General features: G+C 50.7%; 1 protein-coding gene across 2 annotated transcripts in view; it reads left to right on the forward strand.

The window, feature by feature from the left end:
• Positions 1 to 22,124, forward strand: part of TJP2 (tight junction protein 2) — a 300,601-nt gene that overhangs the window by 185,120 nt on the left and 93,357 nt on the right. For both annotated transcript variants that reach the window (XM_075317823.1, XM_075317815.1), the window contains 2 exons: positions 8,413 to 8,521; positions 12,873 to 13,083. In XM_075317823.1, coding sequence (XP_075173938.1) covers positions 8,413 to 8,521; positions 12,873 to 13,083 — 320 coding nt within the window. The remainder of the gene's footprint in view (positions 1 to 8,412; positions 8,522 to 12,872; positions 13,084 to 22,124) is intronic.

The raw sequence follows: 22,124 nt of genomic DNA on the forward strand, positions 1-22,124 counted from the left end.
ACAAAAATATGGCGATGCCCAAGTCTTTTTAGTTTTTTGGCAAAAAACTTAAAAAAAAACAAAAAAAAGCTTCCTTGGTATTTCTATTGCCAGTGAAGGTAACACCAAGCAGTGGGGGTTAGCAGCCAGTAGATGCTTGGATTACCCTTAGCTAGCAATACTAAAAATGCAGCAGGAACCCATGCATTTTTTTTTTAAATTTATTTATTTAAATAACTAAAAAAAGGGCTTCTATGTATTTTGAGTGCCTGCCATCACAGTACTGTAAAAATATATAAATTTATAAATATGACGTAGCGCTCCGCGGTATTTTTGATTCTCAGCAGATAAAGCAGACATCTACGGGCTGCCACCCCCATCTGCCTGGCGTTACCTTGGCTGGTCCATTAATTTTTTTTTTTTTTATTTAAAAAAATAATGAAAAAAAAGTGTGTGGGCTCCCGCCGTATTTTGATCACCAGTCAGGTAAAACCTGGCGTCTGGGATTCTCGGCAGCCCGCAGCAGCCCCTGGAAAATGGCGCATTGTTTCTTAGCGCCATTTCCAGGTGCTTTATCCGGCTCGTCCAGCAGCCTAGATGGCGGTGGCTCGCTGGGTAATAAAGGGGTTAATACCAGCTTTGTATTCTCAGATGGTACTAAGCCCGAAATTCATGCTGTCACGCCAAAATAGACATGGCCACCATGAATTTCTAGGAAACAGTAAAAAAAAAAAAAAAAACACAACAGAGAATTTTTTTATTAGAAATAAAACAAAAAACATTTTGAGACGCAATCTTTATTATAAAAAAATCCTTAGTCCGACGTAATCCACAGGGAGAGCAAAGTCAGCTTTATCACTGCGCACAGTCTATGCACAGTGAGAAGCAAAGAGCAAAGTTCACTCTGCTTCATCACTGTGCACAGACAGTGCCTATACATAGTAAGAAGCAAAGAGCAAAGTGAACTCTGCTTCATCTTGTGCACTGACAGTGTCTATACACAATGAGAAGCACAGAGAGCAATGTCAGGCTTGCTACATCGCTCTGGACAGAGTGATGAATCAGAGGCTGACCGTGACGGGATGATTGCGCTTGCGTCTCGCATTGCATCAACCCACTCTACGGACAGGAGCGCCTCAGCTATGAAAATACATGCAGCTCACCCACTGCCGTCGGGCGATTGTGCGCCGTGATGCGTTGACACTCGCATCACCGCGCACCAGGACCTTTGATGACGTCATACTCACATGACCACTCTGTAGCCAATGAGGTAATACAACATTCACACGTGACTGGTCACATTGGTTTGATGTCACGGTCACGGCAGGTCCTTTTAGCCAGAGGTGCTTATTGGGGGAAACCGCAATGATCGGGGGGACACGGAAGCAGAAGCGCTGGGAGGCAGAGTCTGCAGGATGCATCGCAGGACCTGGAAGTATGATCATAATGTTTTTTTGATAACGTGCTTTTTTTTTTTATAACAGCCCCTGGACCCGTACTGTAACACGAACATCCCAGAAAGCTCATGTTCGGGGTCGTGTGCACGAACACCATGTGTTCGGTATGGACCCCGAACTTTACAGTTCGGGTTTGCCCATCCCTACATGAGGACATTGAAAAAAAACTGTTCATGTGCAATATTGGAAATTAGGAGAAGGGTTAAAAAAACCCCCTACCTTTTCACGATGTTTGACATATCTGTATGTCAAAGGTTGTGTCCTGACTGTGATGCAGGTGTGCACGCCGAGCCAGCATTTTTCTTTCAAATCAAAGCTGCGCCATCATGTACAATTAACAGCCAATGGGGGAGAGGAGATTCGCCCACAACTCTTAACCTGGTAAATGCCGCTGTCTCTTTCTGACAGCAGCATTTAACTTTTGACGGCAGGGGGATGCGTCATTCCACCTGCCAATCAGTGTGCCTGGGATGTGACAACGGGGCACCAATGAGTTGTCTTCCGAAGACCCATGGTTTTCATTATGATACTCCTGTGAAAGCCAGCTTTTAGCTATTATAGGAGATTGTGATTTTAGCTATACAATACTATATATAGCACAAGCAATGAAACAATTGCAACAGATCAATAAATACAGTAAGTATTAAATACAGTGAAAAATAAAATCTGAAAAAAAACACATTTAAATCACCCTTTTGCCCCGGTAAAAAAAAATACACATTTAGTATCCTTTTATTCATAAGTCTGATCTCTGAAAAGATTAAATCAATACTATCTGTAAACAGAGTAACAAGCCAGCATTATATTTTTTGGCCACCGCAAGACTGCAATAAAATGCAATACAAGATATATATATTTTTTTTTATTTTAACAAATTTGTGAGGTTTTTTTCTTCATCGTTCCTTATGGGAGACCCAGACCATGGGTGTATAGCTTCTGCCTCCGGAGGACACACAAAGTACTACACTAAAAGTGTAGCTCCTCCCTCCGAGCATATACACCCCCTGGATGACAAATCCAACCAGTTCAATGCTTTGTGTTCAGGAGGTCACACACACACATGCATTCTCATCTGATTTTTTATTTTGATTTTTGATTTCAAAGATTTGGAAGAAAAGCGGGTCCATTCTGGACTCCCGCCATGTCCCTTCTCACCCCACTGTGTCGGCGGTGCTGTTAAGGTTGATTTTACAAGGCTGGAGCCTTCACATGCCGCGCTCCTTCACCATCCCCTGGGGCTCTGGCTTGAAGTGGGAGCCATCACGGTTCTCACTGCTTTGCAGGAGACCGGTCTCCATCCGCAGCCCTGTCAGGATCCTGCCGGACGGAGCGCTCACCCCTCAGGGACCTGGCCCTGCGTCTCATAAGCTAAGTATTGAGACGTTATTCAGGGGTCCCTTGTACATTTATTGTGGGGAGAGTGTGTTATTTCACTTTGCTGTGTTTTCCGGCCGGTTCTCTGTTTTTTTTCCTGAGAACCACGCCGAGGGTGCCTGCTCGTCGGCCGCATGGGAAAATCTAGGCCCCGGCTTCAGATGCGGCCTAGTTTCGTTTTCACTGCCCCTGCATGTCGGTCATGCAGGGGAACAGTGCGGCGCCGCCCACCGGCCGTTCAGCTCAGGGGAGGACACTCCTCTCTGAGGAGATGTTCCCCTCCCCTGTATTTCTCCTTGGCCCTCCGGTTCCCGCTCTTGGACTAAACCCCGCCCCCCCTCCTCACTCCGGCGCCATTTTATCAGCGTTCACACTTTGATCGGCGCTGGCTGCTGCAGCTACTGCATCTGTCTGGGGGTCCAAGCTGTGGAATCCGGAGGGCACACAAAAGCGGTCTGGTAAGCCACAACCTCTGGTTGTGGACTTTATTATACACTCTCTGGGGGTCATTCTGAAGGAGTGTATTCTTTACTGCAGAGCCTCCACCTCAGCAGCATGTCTCTCACTAGGAGCAAGGCTGCAAGGCTTTACTCTATTTGCACTGCATGTCAGCTCATACTGCCTGAACCGAGCACATATCCACATTGTGATGCCTGCTCTAACATGGTGGTGCCTCAGCCTGGAGCCTCCTCAGGGGTCCCTCCGGCTGCTCCAGTCCCGGTGGCTGAACCCCCGGCTTGGGTAGCATCGTTTTCTAAAGCTATCTCCCAGTCCTTTGCCGACTCCATGGGACAGCTGTCCTGGACTCTGCTGACCATGCATCAGCCCCCTTCTCAGGGCGCTTCTGCTGCTCCGACTCGCTCTGCAGAGCTCTCAGAGGATTTTTTATCTGTTCCCGGACCCCGTCCTCCTAAACGGAGACGCAGGGACTCTTCTCCTTCCTCGTCCCACGGCTCTGATTCACGAGCTGAATTGCAGGGCGAGGAGGATGCCTTTACTGTGGGCTCGGACGCTACCTCTATGTACCCTATTGATCTATCTGAGGGTGATGCGGATGTAAGTGATTTGATTGCGTCCATTAATTCCGTACTGGACCTCAATCCACCAGTGTCAGAGGAACAAGCCTCTCTGGTAGAAAAACACCAGTTTACCTCACCTAAGAGAGCAAGGAGTATGTTTGGTTTTTTTTTTAACCACTCCAGTTTTCAGGCCACTGTGGCCAAGCCCAGGGCCTGTCCTGACAAACGCTTCCCAAAGCGTAGTTCTGATGACAGTTTTCCCTTTCCACCAGAAGTGGTCAAGGAGTGGGCTCATTCACCAAAGGTAGATCCTCCGGTGTCTAGAATCTCAGCCCGGACAGTTGCATCTGTGGCTGATGGCACCTCACTTAAGGATCCCACTGACCGCCAGGTTGACCTTCTGGCCAAATCTGTATATGAGGCGGCAGGGGCTTCGTTCTCCCCGTCTTTTGCAGCAGTGTGGGCTCTTAAGGCAGTCTCTGCTTCTCTGGCGGAGATACATTCACTCGCCAGGGACTCTATGCCCGAAATGGTTGCCTTAACTTCCCAGGCTTCGGCTTTTTCATCCTATGCCATGTCTGCCATTCTGGAGGCTTCTCACCGCACGGCGGTGGCTTCCGCTAATTCCCTCGCGATCCGCAGGATCTTGTGGCTTCGAGAGTGGAAAGCAGACGCTTCTTCCAAGAAGTACCTTGCTGGGCTCCCCTTTGCAGGGTCCCGGCTGTTCGGTGAACAACTGGATGAAATTAAGGAAGCTACTGGCGGGAAGAGTACTTCCTTGCCACAAACTAAAACCAGGAAACCTGTCCAGGGTAGGAACCAGTCGAGGTTTCGTTCCTTTCGTTACTCTAACTGGTCATCCTCTAAGCCCTCAGCCTCGTCCGCTAACTCAGCCAAGGATCGAAAACCCAGCTGGCGCGCGAAGCCGCGTCCTCAGAAGAACGGAGGAGCTGCTGCCACTAAGGCAGCCTCCTCTTGACTATCTGGCTGCGCCAGCAACGTCCTTGGTCGGTGGCAGGCTCTCCCACTTTGGCGACGTGTGGTTTCAACACGTCTCCGATCAGTGGGTGCGGGATATAATCTCCCACGGCTACAGGATAGAATTCTCTTCCAGCCCGCCAAACAGATTTTTTCTGTCCACTCCCCCCTGCTCCAATGCCGCCGCCTTCTCTCAGGCCGTGGCATCCTTGCAGGCCAATGGAGTAATTGTTCCGATTCCCGCACGGGAACGGTTCAGAGGTTTCTACTCAAACCTCTTCCTAGTCCCCAAGAAGGACGGTCCCTTCCTGGATCTCAAGCTTCTCAACAAGCATGTTCAGGTACGGCACTTTCGCATGGAATCTCTGCGATCGGTCATTGCCTCAATGACCCAAGGAGATTTTCTAGCATCCATCGACATCAGAGATGCCTATCTGCATGTGCCAATTGCAGTTTCACACCAGCGTTGGCTACGTTTTGCAATCGGAGAGGAACATTTCCAATTCGTGGCTCTCCCCTTCGGGTTAGCCACGGCCCCTCGTGTATTCACCAAGGTCATGGCAGCAGTGGTTGCGGTTCTGCACCTCCAGGGGTTGGCAGTGATTCCTTACCTGGACGACCTTCTAGTCAAGGCTTCATCCAGTGCAGACTGTCAGCGGAGTGTCTCGCTCACTCTCGCCACGCTTGTTCAATTCGGGTGGCTTGTCAATCTGCCCAAGTCCACTCTGACCCCGACCCAGAAACTTACGTACCTAGGGATGCAATTCGAGACTCTGCCGGCACTTGTGAAGCTGCTCTTAGTCAAACAGCAGTCCCTTCATCTGGCGGTGCGTTCTCTGTTGAAGCCCCGCCGTCATTCCATCAGGCACCTCATGCAGGTGCTGGGTCAGATGGTGGCGTCAATGGAAGCGGTTCCCTTTGCCCAGTTCCATCTGCGTCCTCTGTAGCTGGACATTCTCCGCTTTTTGGACAAGCGGACCTCTTCCTTGCACAGGCTAGTGGCTTCGGCCCCTCTCTCTGTCTCAGGGACGCTCCTTCCTGTCTCCGTCCTGGGTGATTCTCACCACGGATGCCAGTCTATCCGGCTGGGGAGCAGTATTTCTCCACCACCGAGCACAGGGCACTTGGACTCCGTCCGAATCAGCCCTCTCGATCAATGTGCTGGAGATCAGAGCTGTGCTTCTAGCTCTCGTAGCCTTTCACCACCTGTTGGCGGGCAAGCACATTCGAGTCCAGTCGGACAACGCGACAGCAGTTGCCTACATCAATCACCAGGGCGGGACTCGCAGCCGCCTGGCGATGTTGGAGGTTCAACGCATCCTTCAGTGGACGGAGGACTCCAAGTCCACCATATCCGCAGTCCACATCCCAGGCGTAGAAAACTGGGAGGCAGATTATCTCAGCCGTCAAACCGTGGACAGCGGCGAGTGGGCCCTGCATCCGGCAGTGTTCCGGTCAATCTGCCGCAAATGGGGCACTCCGGAAGTGGATCTAATGGCATCCCGGCACAACAACAAGGTCCCTGTCTACGTGGCTCGCTCCCACGATCCACAGGCCTTGGCAGCGGACGCGCTGGTTCAGGATTGGTCCCAGTTCCGTCTGGCCTACGTGTTTCCCCCTCTAGCTCTCTTGCCCAGAGTCCTGCGCAAGATCGGAATGGAGGGCCGTCGGGTCATAATCATTGCTCCAGACTGGCCCAGGCGAGCTTGGTACCCAGACCTGCTCCGTCTGTCCGTAGAGGTGCCGTGGCATCTCCCGGACCGCCCAGACCTTCTCTCTCAAGGTCCGTTTTTTCGCCAGAATTCTGCGGCTCTCAGATTGACGGCGTGGCTCTTGAGTCCTGGATCCTGACGGCTTCAGGCATTCCTTCCGAGGTCATCTCCACTATGACTCAGGCTCGGAAGTCTTCCTCGGCCAGGATTTACCACAGGACCTGGAGAATTTTCCTGTCCTGGTGTCGCTCTTCCGGCCATGCTCCTTGGCCGTTTTCTTTGCCGACCATCCTATCCTTTCTACAGTCCGGTCTGCAGCTAGGACTATCCCTCAATTCCCTCAATTCCCTCAAGGGACAGGTCTCGGCTCTGTCAGTGTTGTTCCAACGGCGTATCGCCTGCCTGGCCCAGGTGCGCACCTTCATGCAGGGCGCATCTCACATCATTCCTCCTTACCGGCGGCCTTTGGATCCCTGGGACCTTAATCTGGTCCTCACGGCCTTACAGAAACCCCCCTTTGAGCCTCTTAGGGAGATTTCTTTGTTTCGACTTTCACAGAAAGTGGTCTTTCTGGTGGCCATAACTTCTCTCAGGAGAGTCTCTGATTTGGCTGCGCTCTCTTCGGAGTCACCCTTTTTGGTTTTTCACCAAGACAAGGTGGTTCTCCGTCCGACTCCGGACTTTCTCCCTAAGATGGTGTCTCCTTTCCACCTTAACCAGGACATTTCATTGCCTTCCCTTTGTCCGGCCCCTGTGCATCGCTTTGAGAAAGCGTTGCATACTTTGGATTTGATGCGGGCGCTCCGGATCTATGTGTCACGCACCGCCGCTCTTAGGCGGTGCACCTCTCTTTTTGTGCTGACCACAGGTCAGCGCAAGGGTCTCTCGGCTTCTAAACCGACCCTAGCTCGTTGGATTAGGTCGGCCATATCCGATGCCTACCAGAGTACTCAGGTGCCTCCCCGGCCGGGGATCAAGGCACACTCGACCAGAGCTGTCGGTGCCTCTTGGGCTTTCCGGCACCAGGCTACGGCTCAGCAGGTCTGTCAGGCTGCCACTTGGTCTAGTCTGCACACCTTTTCGAAGCACTACTAAGTGCATGCTCATGCTTGGGCAGATGCGAGCTTGGGCAGACGCATCCTTCAGGCGGCTGTCGCCCATTTGTGAAGTTAGGTTTTGCCTACTTCTCAGTTTCTGTTTATTTCCCACCCATGGACTGCTTTGAGACGTCCCATGGTCTGGGTCTCCCATAAGGAACGATGAAGAAAAAGAGAATTTTGTTTACTTACCGTAAATTCTTTTTCTTATAGTTCCGACATGGGAGACCCAGCACCCACCCTGTTGCCTGTTGGCAGTTCTTGTTCCGTGTGTTTTCACCGGCTGTTGTTGTAGACAGAGGTTCCGGTTTTTCCGGGTTTTGCTCTATCTCTACTTGTGGGTGGATGTCCTCCTTCAGCTTTTGCACTAAACTGGTTGGATTTGTCATCCAGGGGGTGTATATGCTCGGAGGGAGGAGCTACACTTTTTTAGTGTAGTACTTTGTGTGTCCTCCGGAGGCAGAAGCTATACACCTATGGTCTGGGTCTCCCATGTCGGAACTATAAGAAAAAGAATTTACGGTAAGTAAACAAAATTCTCTTTTTTTCACCATTTTAAATGTAAAAAAGCTATGCATTTTTGGTATTTGCGTAATTGCACTGACCTGGAGACTCCCATGGCCAGATCAGTTTTACCGTATAGTGAACATGTTAAAAAGAAAAACAAAATTGCAATTAAAGCATTCCTGGGATTAACGCTTATATTGATTGTAGTACAAAGAAGGGAAGTCTGAATGGATTGCTTGGTTATGTTCATATTCTTTGACATTTTTGCTATACTTTTCATAATTGTTAGGTTAACGCACAAGACTTCCGTTGCATTGTTCGAGAAGACGCTGTTCTTTATTTGTTGGAAATTCCCAAAGGTGAAGAAGTAACCATTTTAATCCAGAGTAAATATGATGGTAAGTGTATAATTGTGAGCAGGGCCCTCTCCGTTCTCCGTAGAAATGTCACTCTGTAATGTCTCATTGTCTGTACTTGGCCCCTTTAAATAATAAAGTGCTGCAGAATATGTTGGTGCTATAGAAATAACACAATATTATTATTAAATATAATTTATAAAATCCTAAACATGTTTTAAATAGCACTAGTTGTTTTTTTTTCAGTCTCTTGTTTATAGCCCATGTAATTTTTGGCTTATAACCATGTGACAATTATGATTTGACGACCTATATTGAAAATGTAGAGGTTTACATAGGTTTTTCTTCCTTAATCCATTCGGACTTCTAGAGCAAAAATAATTGTTGCCACTTTTCACTGGATGCCACAAGATGGAGAATACCTTCTTGGAGCTGGAACAAATATGCAGTATGCTGTACAAAACGTGAAAGGGGAAGGCTGACACTTATTTCTTTTGTTTCTGTGACCTTCTAATCCTAGTTCTTTACAGCGGCAAACAAACTATATACCGCATTTTTCGGTCTATAAGATGCACCGGACCATAAGATATGCATCCTGGTTTTAGAGGAGGAAAATAGGAAAATAAAATTTTTAAGCAAAAAATGTGGTCATGACACACTGTTATGGGTTGAGCGGTTACTCAATTTTGATAACCAGCCAAGATAAAGTCTCACAGCTGGGGGCTGGTATTCTCAGGCTGGGCAGACTCACGTTATTGGGAGCCCCCCAAGCCTAAAAATATCAGCCAGCAGCTGCCCAGAATTGCCACATCCATTAGATGCGACAGTCCTGGGACTTTTCCCAGCTCATCCCTATTGCCCTGATGCGGTGGCAATCAGGTTAATAAGGAGTTAATGGCAGCAGCCCATAGCTGCCACTAAAGGCCCTGTCACACACAGAGATAAATCTGCGGCAGATCTGTGGTTGCAGTGAAATTGTGGACAATCAATGGCAGGTTTGTGGCTGTGTACAAATGGAACAATATGTCCATGATTTCACTGCAACCACAGATCTGCCAAAGATTTATCTCTGTGTGTGACGGGGCCATAAGTCGTAGCTTAGTGATGGCAGGAGACACCCCCTCATCACTAAGCTGTAAGTGAAAGTAAATAAACACAAACACATAAAAATCCTTTATTTGAAATAAAAGACAAAAAAAACACCCTCTTTCACCACTTTATTAACCCCTAAAACACCCAGGTCCAATGTAATCCACATGAGGTCCCACGACGCATCCAGGTCTGCTACATCTGACAATCACAGAGAGCAGCCATAGAACACAACCGCTCTCTGTGAGGGTCAGGCTGCAAGTGAAGTGAGCCGCCGGGATCAGCGGTGACTTCAGCTGTCACCGCACATCACCTGACTGAAGTCACCGTGGATCTCGCGGTCATATCAGCTGCGGCCGGATTTGCGGTAACAGCTGGAGGACTCCCGCTGTATACTCACCTCTCCTCACTCCATGCAGCATCGCTCGCTTCCTGTCTGTGCCAGCTGACCTGTGTGGAGCCGTGTGTATAGCGATGACGTCATCGCTGTGCTCACCGCTCTCCACACAGATCAGCGAGGACATCGCAATGCTGCAGGGGAACAGTGAGTATACCGTACTTATTCACTGCCCCTCGCGCTGATGATGGTGCACGGGGGGCAGTGAATATAGCCGCACATGATCACTCCAGGCTGTAGTTGCCTGGGGTGAACACGCGGGCTGGCTCTATAGTATGTGCGCATCCCCCGCCCATCATCCCGCCCACCTGCCAGCGTCGGCTTCAGGGCAGAGAGATGATGGGCGGGATGATGGGCGTGCATATCAAATGAGCGCGCCAACGTTGTCAGGGTAACGCTGCTACAGCCTGCTCCTGCCTCTGATGACCCGCTCCACCACCACCGCACCGCAGCCATCGGACTAGAAGACCCACCCCCCACTTTCCCCAAAAATTTGGGGGGGAAAAGTGCGTCTTATAGTCCGAAAAATACGGTACTTCTACAGTTTAGAATGATAAGAACTCTGACTGTATGGGGCCCACCAATACACCAGTGAGGAGCACACCAGCTGATGTGTAGGGGTCTCCCCGTGCACTTTTTGCTCCCTTGTAGACCAGTAGTTTTATGTGATGTGCCCATAGGCGTTAGCTGGCACAAAGAAATGGGAGAGGCTGTAGTTGATAAAAATATAACTGAAGATCCTGGAGAAGTTGATGGTTGACACACTTGCTGTTTCACATCTGACACATCCTCCAGTGGCATGTACTTGAATACAGATTCATATAACAGGCATTTCAGATCAGTGATGTTGCCATCCTGCCGGGACAACTAGTCTCCATTCACTCATGTTCCGAGACTCAGGTTTCACACTTCATTCTGAATTGCCTTCTCTCAATTCCAGTGGCCCTCCGTATTTCAAGTTTACGGCAATTTCTATATGATTCTGTGCACGTAGCTGTATTTTATTTTTTTTTTTTGTATAGGACACTATAATGTGTTCAAACATGGACAATATATGCAGAACACATTAATACTGTTATTAGTGATGCTAATTAAGAGAGTAAAGGGGGCTTTACACGCTACGATATTGTTAATCCGGCGTCATAAACGGTATCGCAGCGTGTAACACTTACCAGCGACCTTAAACGTCCTCCAAAGTGGTGAAAATTGTTCACCATAGAGAGGTCGTCCTAAAACCAAAAATCGTTAATGGTTGTTTATAGATGTTGTTCCTCGTTCCTGCGGTAGCACACATCGCTGTGTGTGACACCGCAGGAGCGAGGAACCTCGCCTTACCTGCGTCCCGCCCGCAATGAGGAAGGAAGGAGGTGGGCGGGATGTTCGTCCCGCTCATGTTCGCCCCTCTGCTTTGATTGGCCGGCCGCTTAGTGACGTCGCGTTGACGTCACCGTGACGCCAAACGCACTTCCCCCTTGAGGGAGGGATTGTTCGGCAGTCACAGCGACGCCGCCGACCAGGTAAGTGCATGTGACGCTGCCATAGCGATAATGTTCGCTGCGGCAGCGATCACACAATATCGCATGCATGACGGGGGCGGGTGCTTTTGCATACGATATCGCTAGCAATTGCTAGAAATATCGTAGCGTGTAAAGCCCGCTTAAGTGTCAGGTCTTGCATCCCGCTTGGCTGGAAGTCTACTGCCCCCCTCCCCCCACGTTGGCACAGTGGGTTTCAAGGGTTAACGACCTACTGCATATGGAGGCTCTGATGTCCTCTCTTAATGATCCACATGAAGATTTTTATAGGACATGGTTTCCATGGTTGGAGTTCATTTACTCGGCGGAATACGTTAGACTGCTGTCTGATCCGCAGGAGTCATGATGCTCTGGGAGGAACCCCCACCCCCCCTTTTTTTTTGTTTTTTTCTTTTTTCTTTCCCCACTTCTTCCACCCCCCCCATCTCCCATTTTCTCCACCCCCCTACTTTCCCTTCTACCTTTCTCTTTCAACCTGCTTTAAACTTTCTTCAGGCTTTGCTCTCTCTTTCTCTGCTCTACATTCTACCCTCTTTGTATTGGGTTGGTTCTTAAAAGATTAAAATCGGGCCGGATTCGAGCAGTTGTGGGGATGGGATTTGTACATGTGTGCAGATTGTCAGGATACATGTCAATGTTATGTTCGTTCTTGATATAATTTATGGTGCTCCGTGTGGAGCAGAAGGTACCTTGTTATGCTACGGGTTTGTCTTTAAAATAAGGAATTTGAAAAAAGAGAGTAAGTGTATATAATTCTACTGTCTTCCTTACTTTACCAGATAATGTTTTACATTCATTGACTTTAATTGTGATTCTGCTAAGCAAGAACATGTTTTGATGCATATGTATAAATCTATGAATGGGATATCTTTATACTCAAATGTTCATAAGAATATGTGAAATTTATATTATTTGCATTTCTAAACTACTCTAAAATGCAATTGAGAAGCAAGTTAAAGAGCTTGTCTTGCTCGTAAATGGATAAAATTGGAGAGTGCTAGTAAAAACTTGTTGGTTACATTGGCAAGGGGTGTGAAGTTGCAAGCACTGCTCTGAAGCTGGTTGGATTCGGCAATCTGGCTAGCTTCTCCGATGCTGCAGAGGCAAAGCTACCTCTACTAAAAGAATGGGAGCTCTGCGTCTGATTGAGCTGTCAGTCATTAGGATTGCAATGCCTCCACCCCACCGATAAGTCGTGAGGCAGGGGATCAGTGCTCAGCTGCAGAATAAACATTAGACCAGCTCCTTTATATTTCTAGAATTGCAAAATGCTTATACAGTGTATGTTTCTTTCTTTACCCAAAGTTTTGACATCTTCATTATGAGTTTTCAATGAAATTTGCTTCAATTTTAATTTCTGCATTCTTTTTAGTGTATAAAAACATACTTGCCTGTGGTCGAGGGGATTCATTCTTCATAAGAACTCATTTTGAATATGAAAAAGAAGGACCACAGTTCATGGGATTCACAAGAGGGGAGATTTTTCGGGTGGTTGACACTCTGTACGATGGGAAACTAGGCAGCTGGCTGTCTGTCAGGATTGCAAATGAGCTGGAGAAAGGCCTTATACCTAGTAAAAGCAGGTAATTTCCATCCCCTATCTGTGTTTCAGTCTTTCTTTTATTGTATCTTCATCTATACCACATCTTTGAATTATTTTGTTAATCTGATTTTCAGGCGCTTTTATGTTGCTTGTGCATTATAAGTAACACTTTTATTGGAAGTAGTAACTAAAGTACAGTGTCTTTGCATGGAGATCACCTTTCAGCTGTTCACACTTCCTCAGTCCTTTCTGCCGTACCCACGACACTGACGTGTTTGATAAAGGCAGAAACACAAATCAGATGTATGTATGTCTCGTTCAACTTCAGACTGTACGCAATAAGACATAACTGGTGATCCTGGGTAAGGTTGATTTTTTTTTTTTTTTTTTTATATATATACCACCAGAAAATTACATGTTAACGCTAGACCACCAGGAGCAAAATAAAAACCCTGCTTCTATCCTAGGCCAAAAGGTGTATTACTCCCCTTTTCTAGCTTACAACACAAGATAATAGAGAAAAAAAAACAGCCTCCTGTACACTTAGAGTAACTTAATTTCTTCATCGTTCCTTATGGGAGACCCAGACCATGGTGTATAGCTTCTGCCTCCGGAGGACACACAAAGTACTACACTAAAAAGTGTATCTCCTCCCTCCGAGCATATACACTCCCTGGATAACCTAATCTAGCCAGTTCAATGCTTTGTGTTCAGGAGGCACACATCCACACATGCATTCTCATCTGATTTTTGATTTTAAAGAGTTTGAAGAAAAGCGGGTCCAAGCTGGACTCCCGGCATGTCCCTTCTCACCCCACTGTGTCGGCGGTGTTGTTAAGGTTGATTTCTTTGTCGCTCCATTGGGAGACCCAGACAATTGGGTGTATAGCTTCTGCCTCCGGAGGCCACACAAAGTATTACACTTAAAAGTGTAAAGCCCCTCCCCTTCTGCCTATACACCCCCCCGTGCATCACGGGCTCCTCAGTTTTTATGCTTTGTGCGAAGGAGGCACACATGCACGCATAGCTCCACAATTTAGTCAGCAGCAGCTGCTGACCATATCGGATGGAAGAAAAGAGGGCCCATAACAGGGCTCCCGGCATGCTCCCTTCTCACCCCACTCTGGTCGGCAGTGCTGTTAAGGTTGAGGTACCCATTGCGGGTACATAGGCAGGAGCCACATGCTGTTTTCCTTCCCCATCCCTTAAGGGCTCTGGGTGAAGTGGGATCCTAATCGGTCTCCAGGCACTGGGACCGTGCTCCCTCCGCAGCCCCTGGGGAATCTGCTGGACAGGAGCCGGGTATCGTCAGGGACAAGGCCCTGCTACTGTGAGGTACTCTGTGTCCCCTTGGGGACGGCGCATGGAGCGCTTGTGTCATACACGCTGCAGCACTGCTGGGTGTGTTAGTGCGCCGGGACTACCGCGCTGACCGCGCTTGTTTGCCGGCCGCGCTTATAACTTTAGTCCCCGGCTTCTGCGGCCTAATACCGCATACTCCCGCCCCCGGGCCTGCCAGTCAGGGGAAGGGCGGGACGCTGCACTGGACGTCAGCGCTGAGGGCTGGAGCATACTTTGTATCCTCCTCCCCCCTCACTGAGCACCGTGGGGCACCAGATTCCCGCACTTTCTAGGGCACACCCACGGCCCCCTCCTCCTCACAGAACGCCGGCAGCCATTCCTGTCAGCACTTCTGAAGCTGGAGAGGAGAGACAACACGGCTCTGGGAGGCCCAGGCAGGGAATCTGGTGGTCACACAACCGCTTTAGGCGGTCGGTAAGCCGCACCTGTTTCTAGGTGCTGGCCCCCCTGGGTGCCGAAGTGTATATATATATATGCTTATATGCTATACATTTACTCTGTACGGTCGCACTTTTGGTTTTTGGCTATATACCCTCCCGAATTGTACTCAGAGGAGACAACAGCATGTCGTCCGCAAAAAGCAAGGGTGCCAAAGCACAGGCTTACTTTGCAACCTGTACCTCATGTGCGGCTATGGTACCGGCAGGTTCCACCTACCCTCATTGTGTGCAATGCTCGGCCCCTGTGGCACTTACTCAGCCGGAGCCTCTGCCACTGGTGGCCCAAGTGGAACCACCTGCTACCACTGTCCAGGTGACAGGGACGGAGTTTGCAGTATTCGCTGACAAACTTTCTGAGAGTATGGATAAATGGTCTGCTAAGATACTAGAAGCCTTGCAGTCCAGGCCGGTAACACAGGCCCCGGGCACTGTTGAATCATTGACCCCAGGCCCCCCTCGGTTGGAGCAGCAAAGTGCTCCTGGGGTGACTCATAGGTCCCAAGGTGAGGTCTCTGACACGGACCGCAGTCCCAGACCGCCTAAGCGGGCTCGCTGGGAGCTTCCCTCGACTTCATCACACTGCTCAGGGTCTCAGCAGGAGGACTCTCTAGAGGATGAAGCGGAGGTGGCAGATCAGCATTCTGATCCTGAGGCCGCTCTCAACCTAGATACACCTGAAGGAGACGCCATAGTGAATGACCTTATAGCGTCCATCAATCAGGTGTTGGATCTTTCTCCCCCAGCTCCTCCAATTGAGGAGTCAGCTTCTCAGCAGGATAAATTCCGTTTTAGGTTTCCCAAGCGTACAATGAGTACGTTTCTGGATCACTCCGACTTCAGAGAGGCAGTCCAGAAACACCGAACTTGTCCAGATAAGCGCTTTTCTAAGCGCCTTAAGGACACACGTTATCCCTTCCCCCCTGACGTTGTCAAGGGTTGGGCTCAGTGTCCCAAGGTGGATCCTCCAGTCTCCAGACTGGCGGCTAGATCCATAGTTGCAGTGGAAGATGGGGCTTCACTCAAAGATGCCACTGACAGACAGATGGAGCTCTGGTTGAAATCCATCTATGAAGCTATCGGCGCGTCCTTTGCTCCGGCATTCGCAGCCGTATGGGCACTCCAAGCTATCTCAGCTTGTCACTCGCAGATTAATGCAGTCACACGTGCCTCTGCTCCGCAGGTGGTGTCCTTAACCTCTCAGGCGTCGGCGTTTGCGTCCTACGCCATTAATGCTGTCCTGGACTCTGCGAGCCGTACGGCGGTAGCATCCGCCAATTCGGTGGCAGTCCGCAGGGCCATGTGGCTACGTGAATGGAAGGCAGACTCTGCTTCCAAAAAGTTCTTAACCGGTTTGCCATTTTCTGGCGACCGCCTGTTTGGTGAGCGATTGGATGAAATCATTAAACAATCCAAGGGAAAGGACTCATCCTTACCCCACCAAACAGACCTCAACAACGGAAGGTACAATCGAGGTTTCGGTCCTTTCGGCCCGCGGGCAGGTCTCAATTCTCCTCGTCCAACAGGCCACAGAAGGGTCAGAGGAACTCCGATTCATGGCGGTCTAAGTCACGTCCTAAAAAGACCGCCGGAGGAACCGATCCCAAAGCGGCCTCCTCATGACTGTCGGCCTCTTCACACCGCATCCTCGGTCGGTGGCAGGCTCTCCCGCTTTTGCGACGCCTGGCTGCCGCAGGTACAAGACCGTTGGGTGAGAGACATTCTGTCTCACGGTTACAGGATAGAGTTCAGCTCTCGTCCTCTGACTCGATTCTTCAGAACATCTCCGCCCCCCGAGCGAGCCGATGCTCTTCTTCAGGCGGTGTGCACTCTGAAGGCAGAAGGAGTGGTGATCCCTGTTCCTCTTCAGCAACAGGGTCACGGTTTTTACTCCAACTTGTTTGTGGTGCCAAAAAAGGACGGATCTTTCCGTCCTGTTCTGGACCTAAAACTGCTCAACAAACACGTAAAAACCAGGCGGTTCCGGATGGAATCGCTCCGCTCTGTCATCGCCTCAATGTCCCAAGGAGATTTCCTAGCATCAATCGACATCAAAGATGCTTATCTCCACGTACCGATTGCACCAGAGCATCAGCGCTTCCTGCGTTTCGCCATAGGGGACGAACACCTTCAGTTCGTGGCACTGCCTTTCGGCCTGGCGACAGCCCCTCGGGTCTTCACCAAGGTCATGGCAACAGTGGTAGCAGTCCTACGCTCTCAGGGACACTCGGTGATCCCTTACTTAGACGATCTGCTTGTCAAGGCACCCTCTCGAGTGGCATGCCAACACAGCCTGAACATTGCTCTGGAGACTCTCCAGAGATTCGGGTGGATCATCAATTTCCCAAAGTCAAATCTGACACCGGCCCAATCACTGACATATCTCGGCATGGAGTTTCATACTCTCTCAGCGATAGTGAAGCTTCCGCTGGACAAACAGCGTTCACTACAGACAGGGGTGCAATCTCTCCTTCAAGGCCAGTCACACCCCTTGAGGCGCCTCATGCACTTCCTAGGGAAGATGGTGGCAGCAATGGAGGCAGTTCCTTTTGCGCAGTTTCATCTGCGTCCACTTCAATGGGACATTCTCCGCAAATGGGACAGGAAGTCGACGTCCCTCGACAGGAACGTCTCCCTTTCTCAGGCAGCCAAAGCTTCCCTTCGGTGGTGGCTTCTTCCCACTTCATTGTCGAAGGGGAAATCCTTCCTACCCCCATCCTGGGCGGTGGTCACGACGGACGCGAGTCTATCAGGGTGGGGAGCGGTCTTTCTCCACCACAGGGCTCAGGGTACCTGGACTCAGCCAGAGTCCTCCCTTCAGATCAATGTTCTGGAGATAAGGGCAGTGTATCTTGCCCTAAAGGCGTTCCAGCCGTGGCTGGAAGGCAAGCAGATCCGAATTCAGTCGGACAACTCCACCGCGGTGGCATACATCAACCACCAAGGCGGAACACGCAGTCGGCAAGCCTTCCAGGAAGTCCGGCGGATTCTGCTGTGTGTGGAAGCCACAGCCTCCACCATATCCGCAGTTCACATCCCGGGCGTAGAAAACTGGGAAGCAGACTTTCTCAGTCGCCAGGGCATGGACGCAGGGGAATGGTCCCTTCACCCGGACGTGTTTCAAGAGATCTGTTGCCGCTGGGGGATGCCGGACGTCGACCTAATGGCGTCCCGGCACAACAACAAGGTCCCGGCATTCATGGCACGGTCTCAAGATCACAGAGCTCTGGCGGCAGACGCATTAGTTCAGGATTGGTCGCAGTTTCAACTGCCTTATGTGTTTCCTCCTCTGGCACTGTTGCCCAGAGTGTTACGCAAGATCAGGTCCGACTGCCGCCGCGCCATCCTCGTCGCTCCAGACTGGCCGAGGAGGTCGTGGTACCCGGATCTGTGGCATCTCACGGTGGGCCAACCGTGGGCACTACCAGACCGACCAGACTTGCTGTCTCAAGGGCCGTTTTTCCATCTGAATTCTGCGGCCCTCAACCTGACTGTGTAGCCATTGAGTCCTGGATCCTAGCGTCTTCAGGGTTATCTCAAGAGGTCATTGCCACTATGAGACAGGCCAGGAAACCAACGTCCGCCAAGATCTACCACAGGACGTGGAGGATATTCTTATCCTGGTGCTCTGATCAGGGTTTTACTCCCTGGCCATTTGCCTTGCCCACTTTTCTTTCCTTCCTTCAATCCGGATTGGAAAAGGGTTTGTCGCTCGGCTCCCTTAAGGGACAAGTCTCAGCGCTCTGTGTTTTTTCAGAAGCGCCTAGCCAGACTTCCACAGGTACGCACGTTCCTGCAGGGGGTTTGTCACATAGTCCCTCCTTACAAGCGTCCGTTAGAACCCTGGGATCTGAACAGGGTGCTGATGGCTCTTCAGAAACCACCTTTCGAGCCAATGAAGGATATTTCTCTGTCACGCCTTTCGCAGAAAGTGGTCTTCCTAGTAGCAGTCACATCACTTCGGAGAGTGTCTGAGCTAGCAGCGCTGTCATGCAAAGCCCCTTTCCTGGTGTTTCACCAGGACAAGGTGGTTCTGCGTCCGGTTCCGGAATTTCTCCCTAAGGTGGTATCCCCCTTTCATCTCAATCAGGATATCTCCTTACCTTCTTTTTGTCCTCATCCAGTTCACCAATGTGAAAAGGATTTGCACTTGTTAGATCTGGTGAGAGCACTCAGACTCTACATTTCTCGTACGGCGCCCCTGCGCTGCTCGGATGCACTCTTTGTCCTTGTCGCTGGCCAGCGTAAAGGGTCACAGGCTTCCAAATCAACCCTGGCTCGGTGGATCAAGGAACCAATTCTCGAAGCCTACCGTTCTTCTGGGCTTCCGGTTCCCTCAGGGCTGAAGGCCCATTCTACCAGAGCCGTGGGTGCGTCCTGGGCTTTGCGGCACCAGGCTACGGCTCAGCAGGTGTGTCAGGCGGCTACCTGGTCGAGCCTGCACACTTTCACGAAACACTATCAGGTGCATACCTATGCTTCGGCAGATGCCAGCCTAGGTAGGCGAGTCCTTCAGGCGGCGGTTGCCCACCTGTAGGAAGGGGCCGTTTTACGGCTCTATTACGAGGTATTATTTTACCCACCCAGGGACTGCTTTTGGACGTCCCAATTTTCTGGGTCTCCCAATGGAGCGACAAAGAAGAAGGGAATTTTGTTTACTTACCGTAAATTCCTTTTCTTCTAGCTCCAATTGGGAGACTCAGCACCCGCCCCTGTTCCTTTCGGGCTGTTGTTCTTTGTGTACACATGTTGTTCATGTTGAATGGTTTTCAGTTTTCCGAACTTCCTTCGGATTGAATTTACTTTAGACCAATTTATAAGTTTCCTCCTTCCTGCTTTTGCACCAAAACTGAGGAGCCCGTGATGCACGGGGGGGTGTATAGGCAGAAGGGGAGGGGCTTTACACTTTTAAGTGTAATACTTTGTGTGGCCTCCGGAGGCAGAAGCTATACACCCAATTGTCTGGGTCTCCCAATTGGAGCTAGAAGAAAAGGAATTTACGGTAAGTAAACAAAATTCCCTTCTTCAAGGCTGGAGCCTTACATGCCGCGCTCCTTCACCATCCCTCGGGCTCTGGCTTGAAGTGGGAGCCAGCACGGTTCTCACTGCTTTGCAGGAGACCGGTCTCCATCCGCAGCCCTTTCAGGACCCTGCCGGACGGAGCACTCATCCCTCAGGGACCTGGCCCTGCGTCTCACAAGCTAAGTATTTGAGACGTTATTGCAGGGGGTCCTTTGTATCTTTATTGTTGGGGAGAGTGTGTCATGTTACTTTGGTGACATTTCCGAACGGTTCTCTGGTTTTCAAATTTAGGCCCCGGCTTCGGCTGCGGCCTACTTTTGTTTTCACTGCCCCTGCATGTCACTCATGCAGAGGGACAGTGCGGCGCCGCCCACCAGCCGTTCAGCTCAGGGGAGGACACTCCTCTGTGAGGAGATGTTTCCCTCCCCTGGATATCTCCTTGGCCCTCCGGTTCCTGCTCTTGGACTAGGCCCCGCCCCCCCTCCTCCCTCCGGCGCCATTTTATCAGCGTTCTCACACTGATCGGCGCTGGCTGCTGCATCTCTGCAACCTGTCTGGGGGTCCGAGCTGTGGGATCCGGAGGGCACACAAAACGGTCTGGTAAGCCACAACCTCTGGTTGTGGACTTTATTATACACTCTCTGGGGGTCATTCTGAAGGAGTGTGTTCTTTACTGCAGAGCCTCCACCTCAGCAGCATGTCTCACACTAGGAGCAAGGCTGCAAGGCTGTACTCAATATGCACTGCATGTAAGCTCGTACTGCCTGAACCGAGCACATATCCACATTGTGATGCCTGCTCTAACATGGTGGTGCCTCAGCCTGGAGTCTCCCCAGTGGTCCCTCCGGCTGCTCCGGCCCCGGTGGCTGAACCCCCGGCTTGGGTAGAATCGTTTTCTAAGGCTATCTCCAAGTCCTTTGCCGACTCCATGGGAGAGTTGTCCCGGACTCTGCTGAGCATGCATCAGCCCCCTTCTCAGGGCGCCTCTGCTGCTTCGGCTCGCTCTGCAGAGCTCACAGAGGATTCTTCATCTGCTCCCAGACCCCGTCCTCCTAAAAGGAGACGCAGGGTTCCCTCTCCTTCCTCGTCCCGCGGCTCCGATTCACGAGCCGACTCGCAGGACGAGGAGGATGTCTTTACTGGGGGCTCGGACGCTACCTCCATGTGCCCCATTGATCTGACCGAGGGTGATGCGGATGTTAGTGATTTGATTGCGTCCATTAATTCTGTACTGGACCTCAATCCGCCAGTATCAGAGGAGCAACCCTCTCTGGCAGAAAAGCACCAGTTTACCTTGCCTAAGAGAACAAGGAGTGTGTTCTTTAACCACTCCAGTTTTCAAGCCACTGTGTCCAAGCCCAGAGCCTGTCCTGACAAACGCTTCCCAAAGCGTGGTTCTGATGACCGTTTTCCTTTTCCACCAGAGGTGGTCAAGGAGTGGGCTCACTCACCAAAGGTAGACCCTCCGGTGTCTAGACTTTCAGCCCGCACAGTTGTATCTGTAGCTGATGGCACCTCCCTTAAGGATCCCACTGACCGCCAGGTTGACCTCCTGGCCAAGTCTGTCTATGAGGCGGCAGGGGCCTCGTTCTCCCCATCCTTTGCAGAAGTGTGGGCTCTCAAAGCCATCTCTGCTTCCCTAGAGGAGATGCATTCCCTCACTAGGGACTCTATGCCTGAATTGGTTGCCTTAACTTCCCAGGCTTCAGCCTTTTCAGCCTACGCCATGTCCGCCATGCTGGAGGCTTCTCACCGCACTGCGGTGGCCTCCGCTAATTCCCTCGCTATCCGCAGGATTTTGTGGCTGCAAGAGTGGAAGGCAGATGCTTCTTCAAAGAAGTACCTTGCTGGGCTCCCATTTGCCGGGTCCAGGCTGTTCGGTGAACAACTGGATGAAATTATTAAGGAGGCTACTGGTGGGAAGAGTACTTCCTTGCCACAGACTAAACCCAGGAAACCTGTCCAGGGCAGGAACCAGTCGAGGTTTTGTTCCTTTCGTTCCTCTAACTGGGCGGCCTCTAAGCCCTCGGCCTCGTCCACTAACTCAGCCAAGGACCAGAAGCCCACCTGGCGCAAGAAGCCGCGTCCACAAAGGTCCGCAGGAGCTGCTGCCACCAAGGCAGCCTCCTCTTGACTATCTGGCCGAGCCAGCAACGTCCTTGGTCGGTGGCAGGCTCTCCCACTTTGGCGACGTGTGGTTTCAACACGTCTCCGATCAGTGGGTGCGGGATATCATCTCCCACGGCTACAGGATAGAGTT

This window comes from Anomaloglossus baeobatrachus, chromosome 1 (genome assembly GCF_048569485.1).
Source record: "Anomaloglossus baeobatrachus isolate aAnoBae1 chromosome 1, aAnoBae1.hap1, whole genome shotgun sequence".
Taxonomy (NCBI): Eukaryota; Metazoa; Chordata; class Amphibia; order Anura; family Aromobatidae; genus Anomaloglossus; species Anomaloglossus baeobatrachus.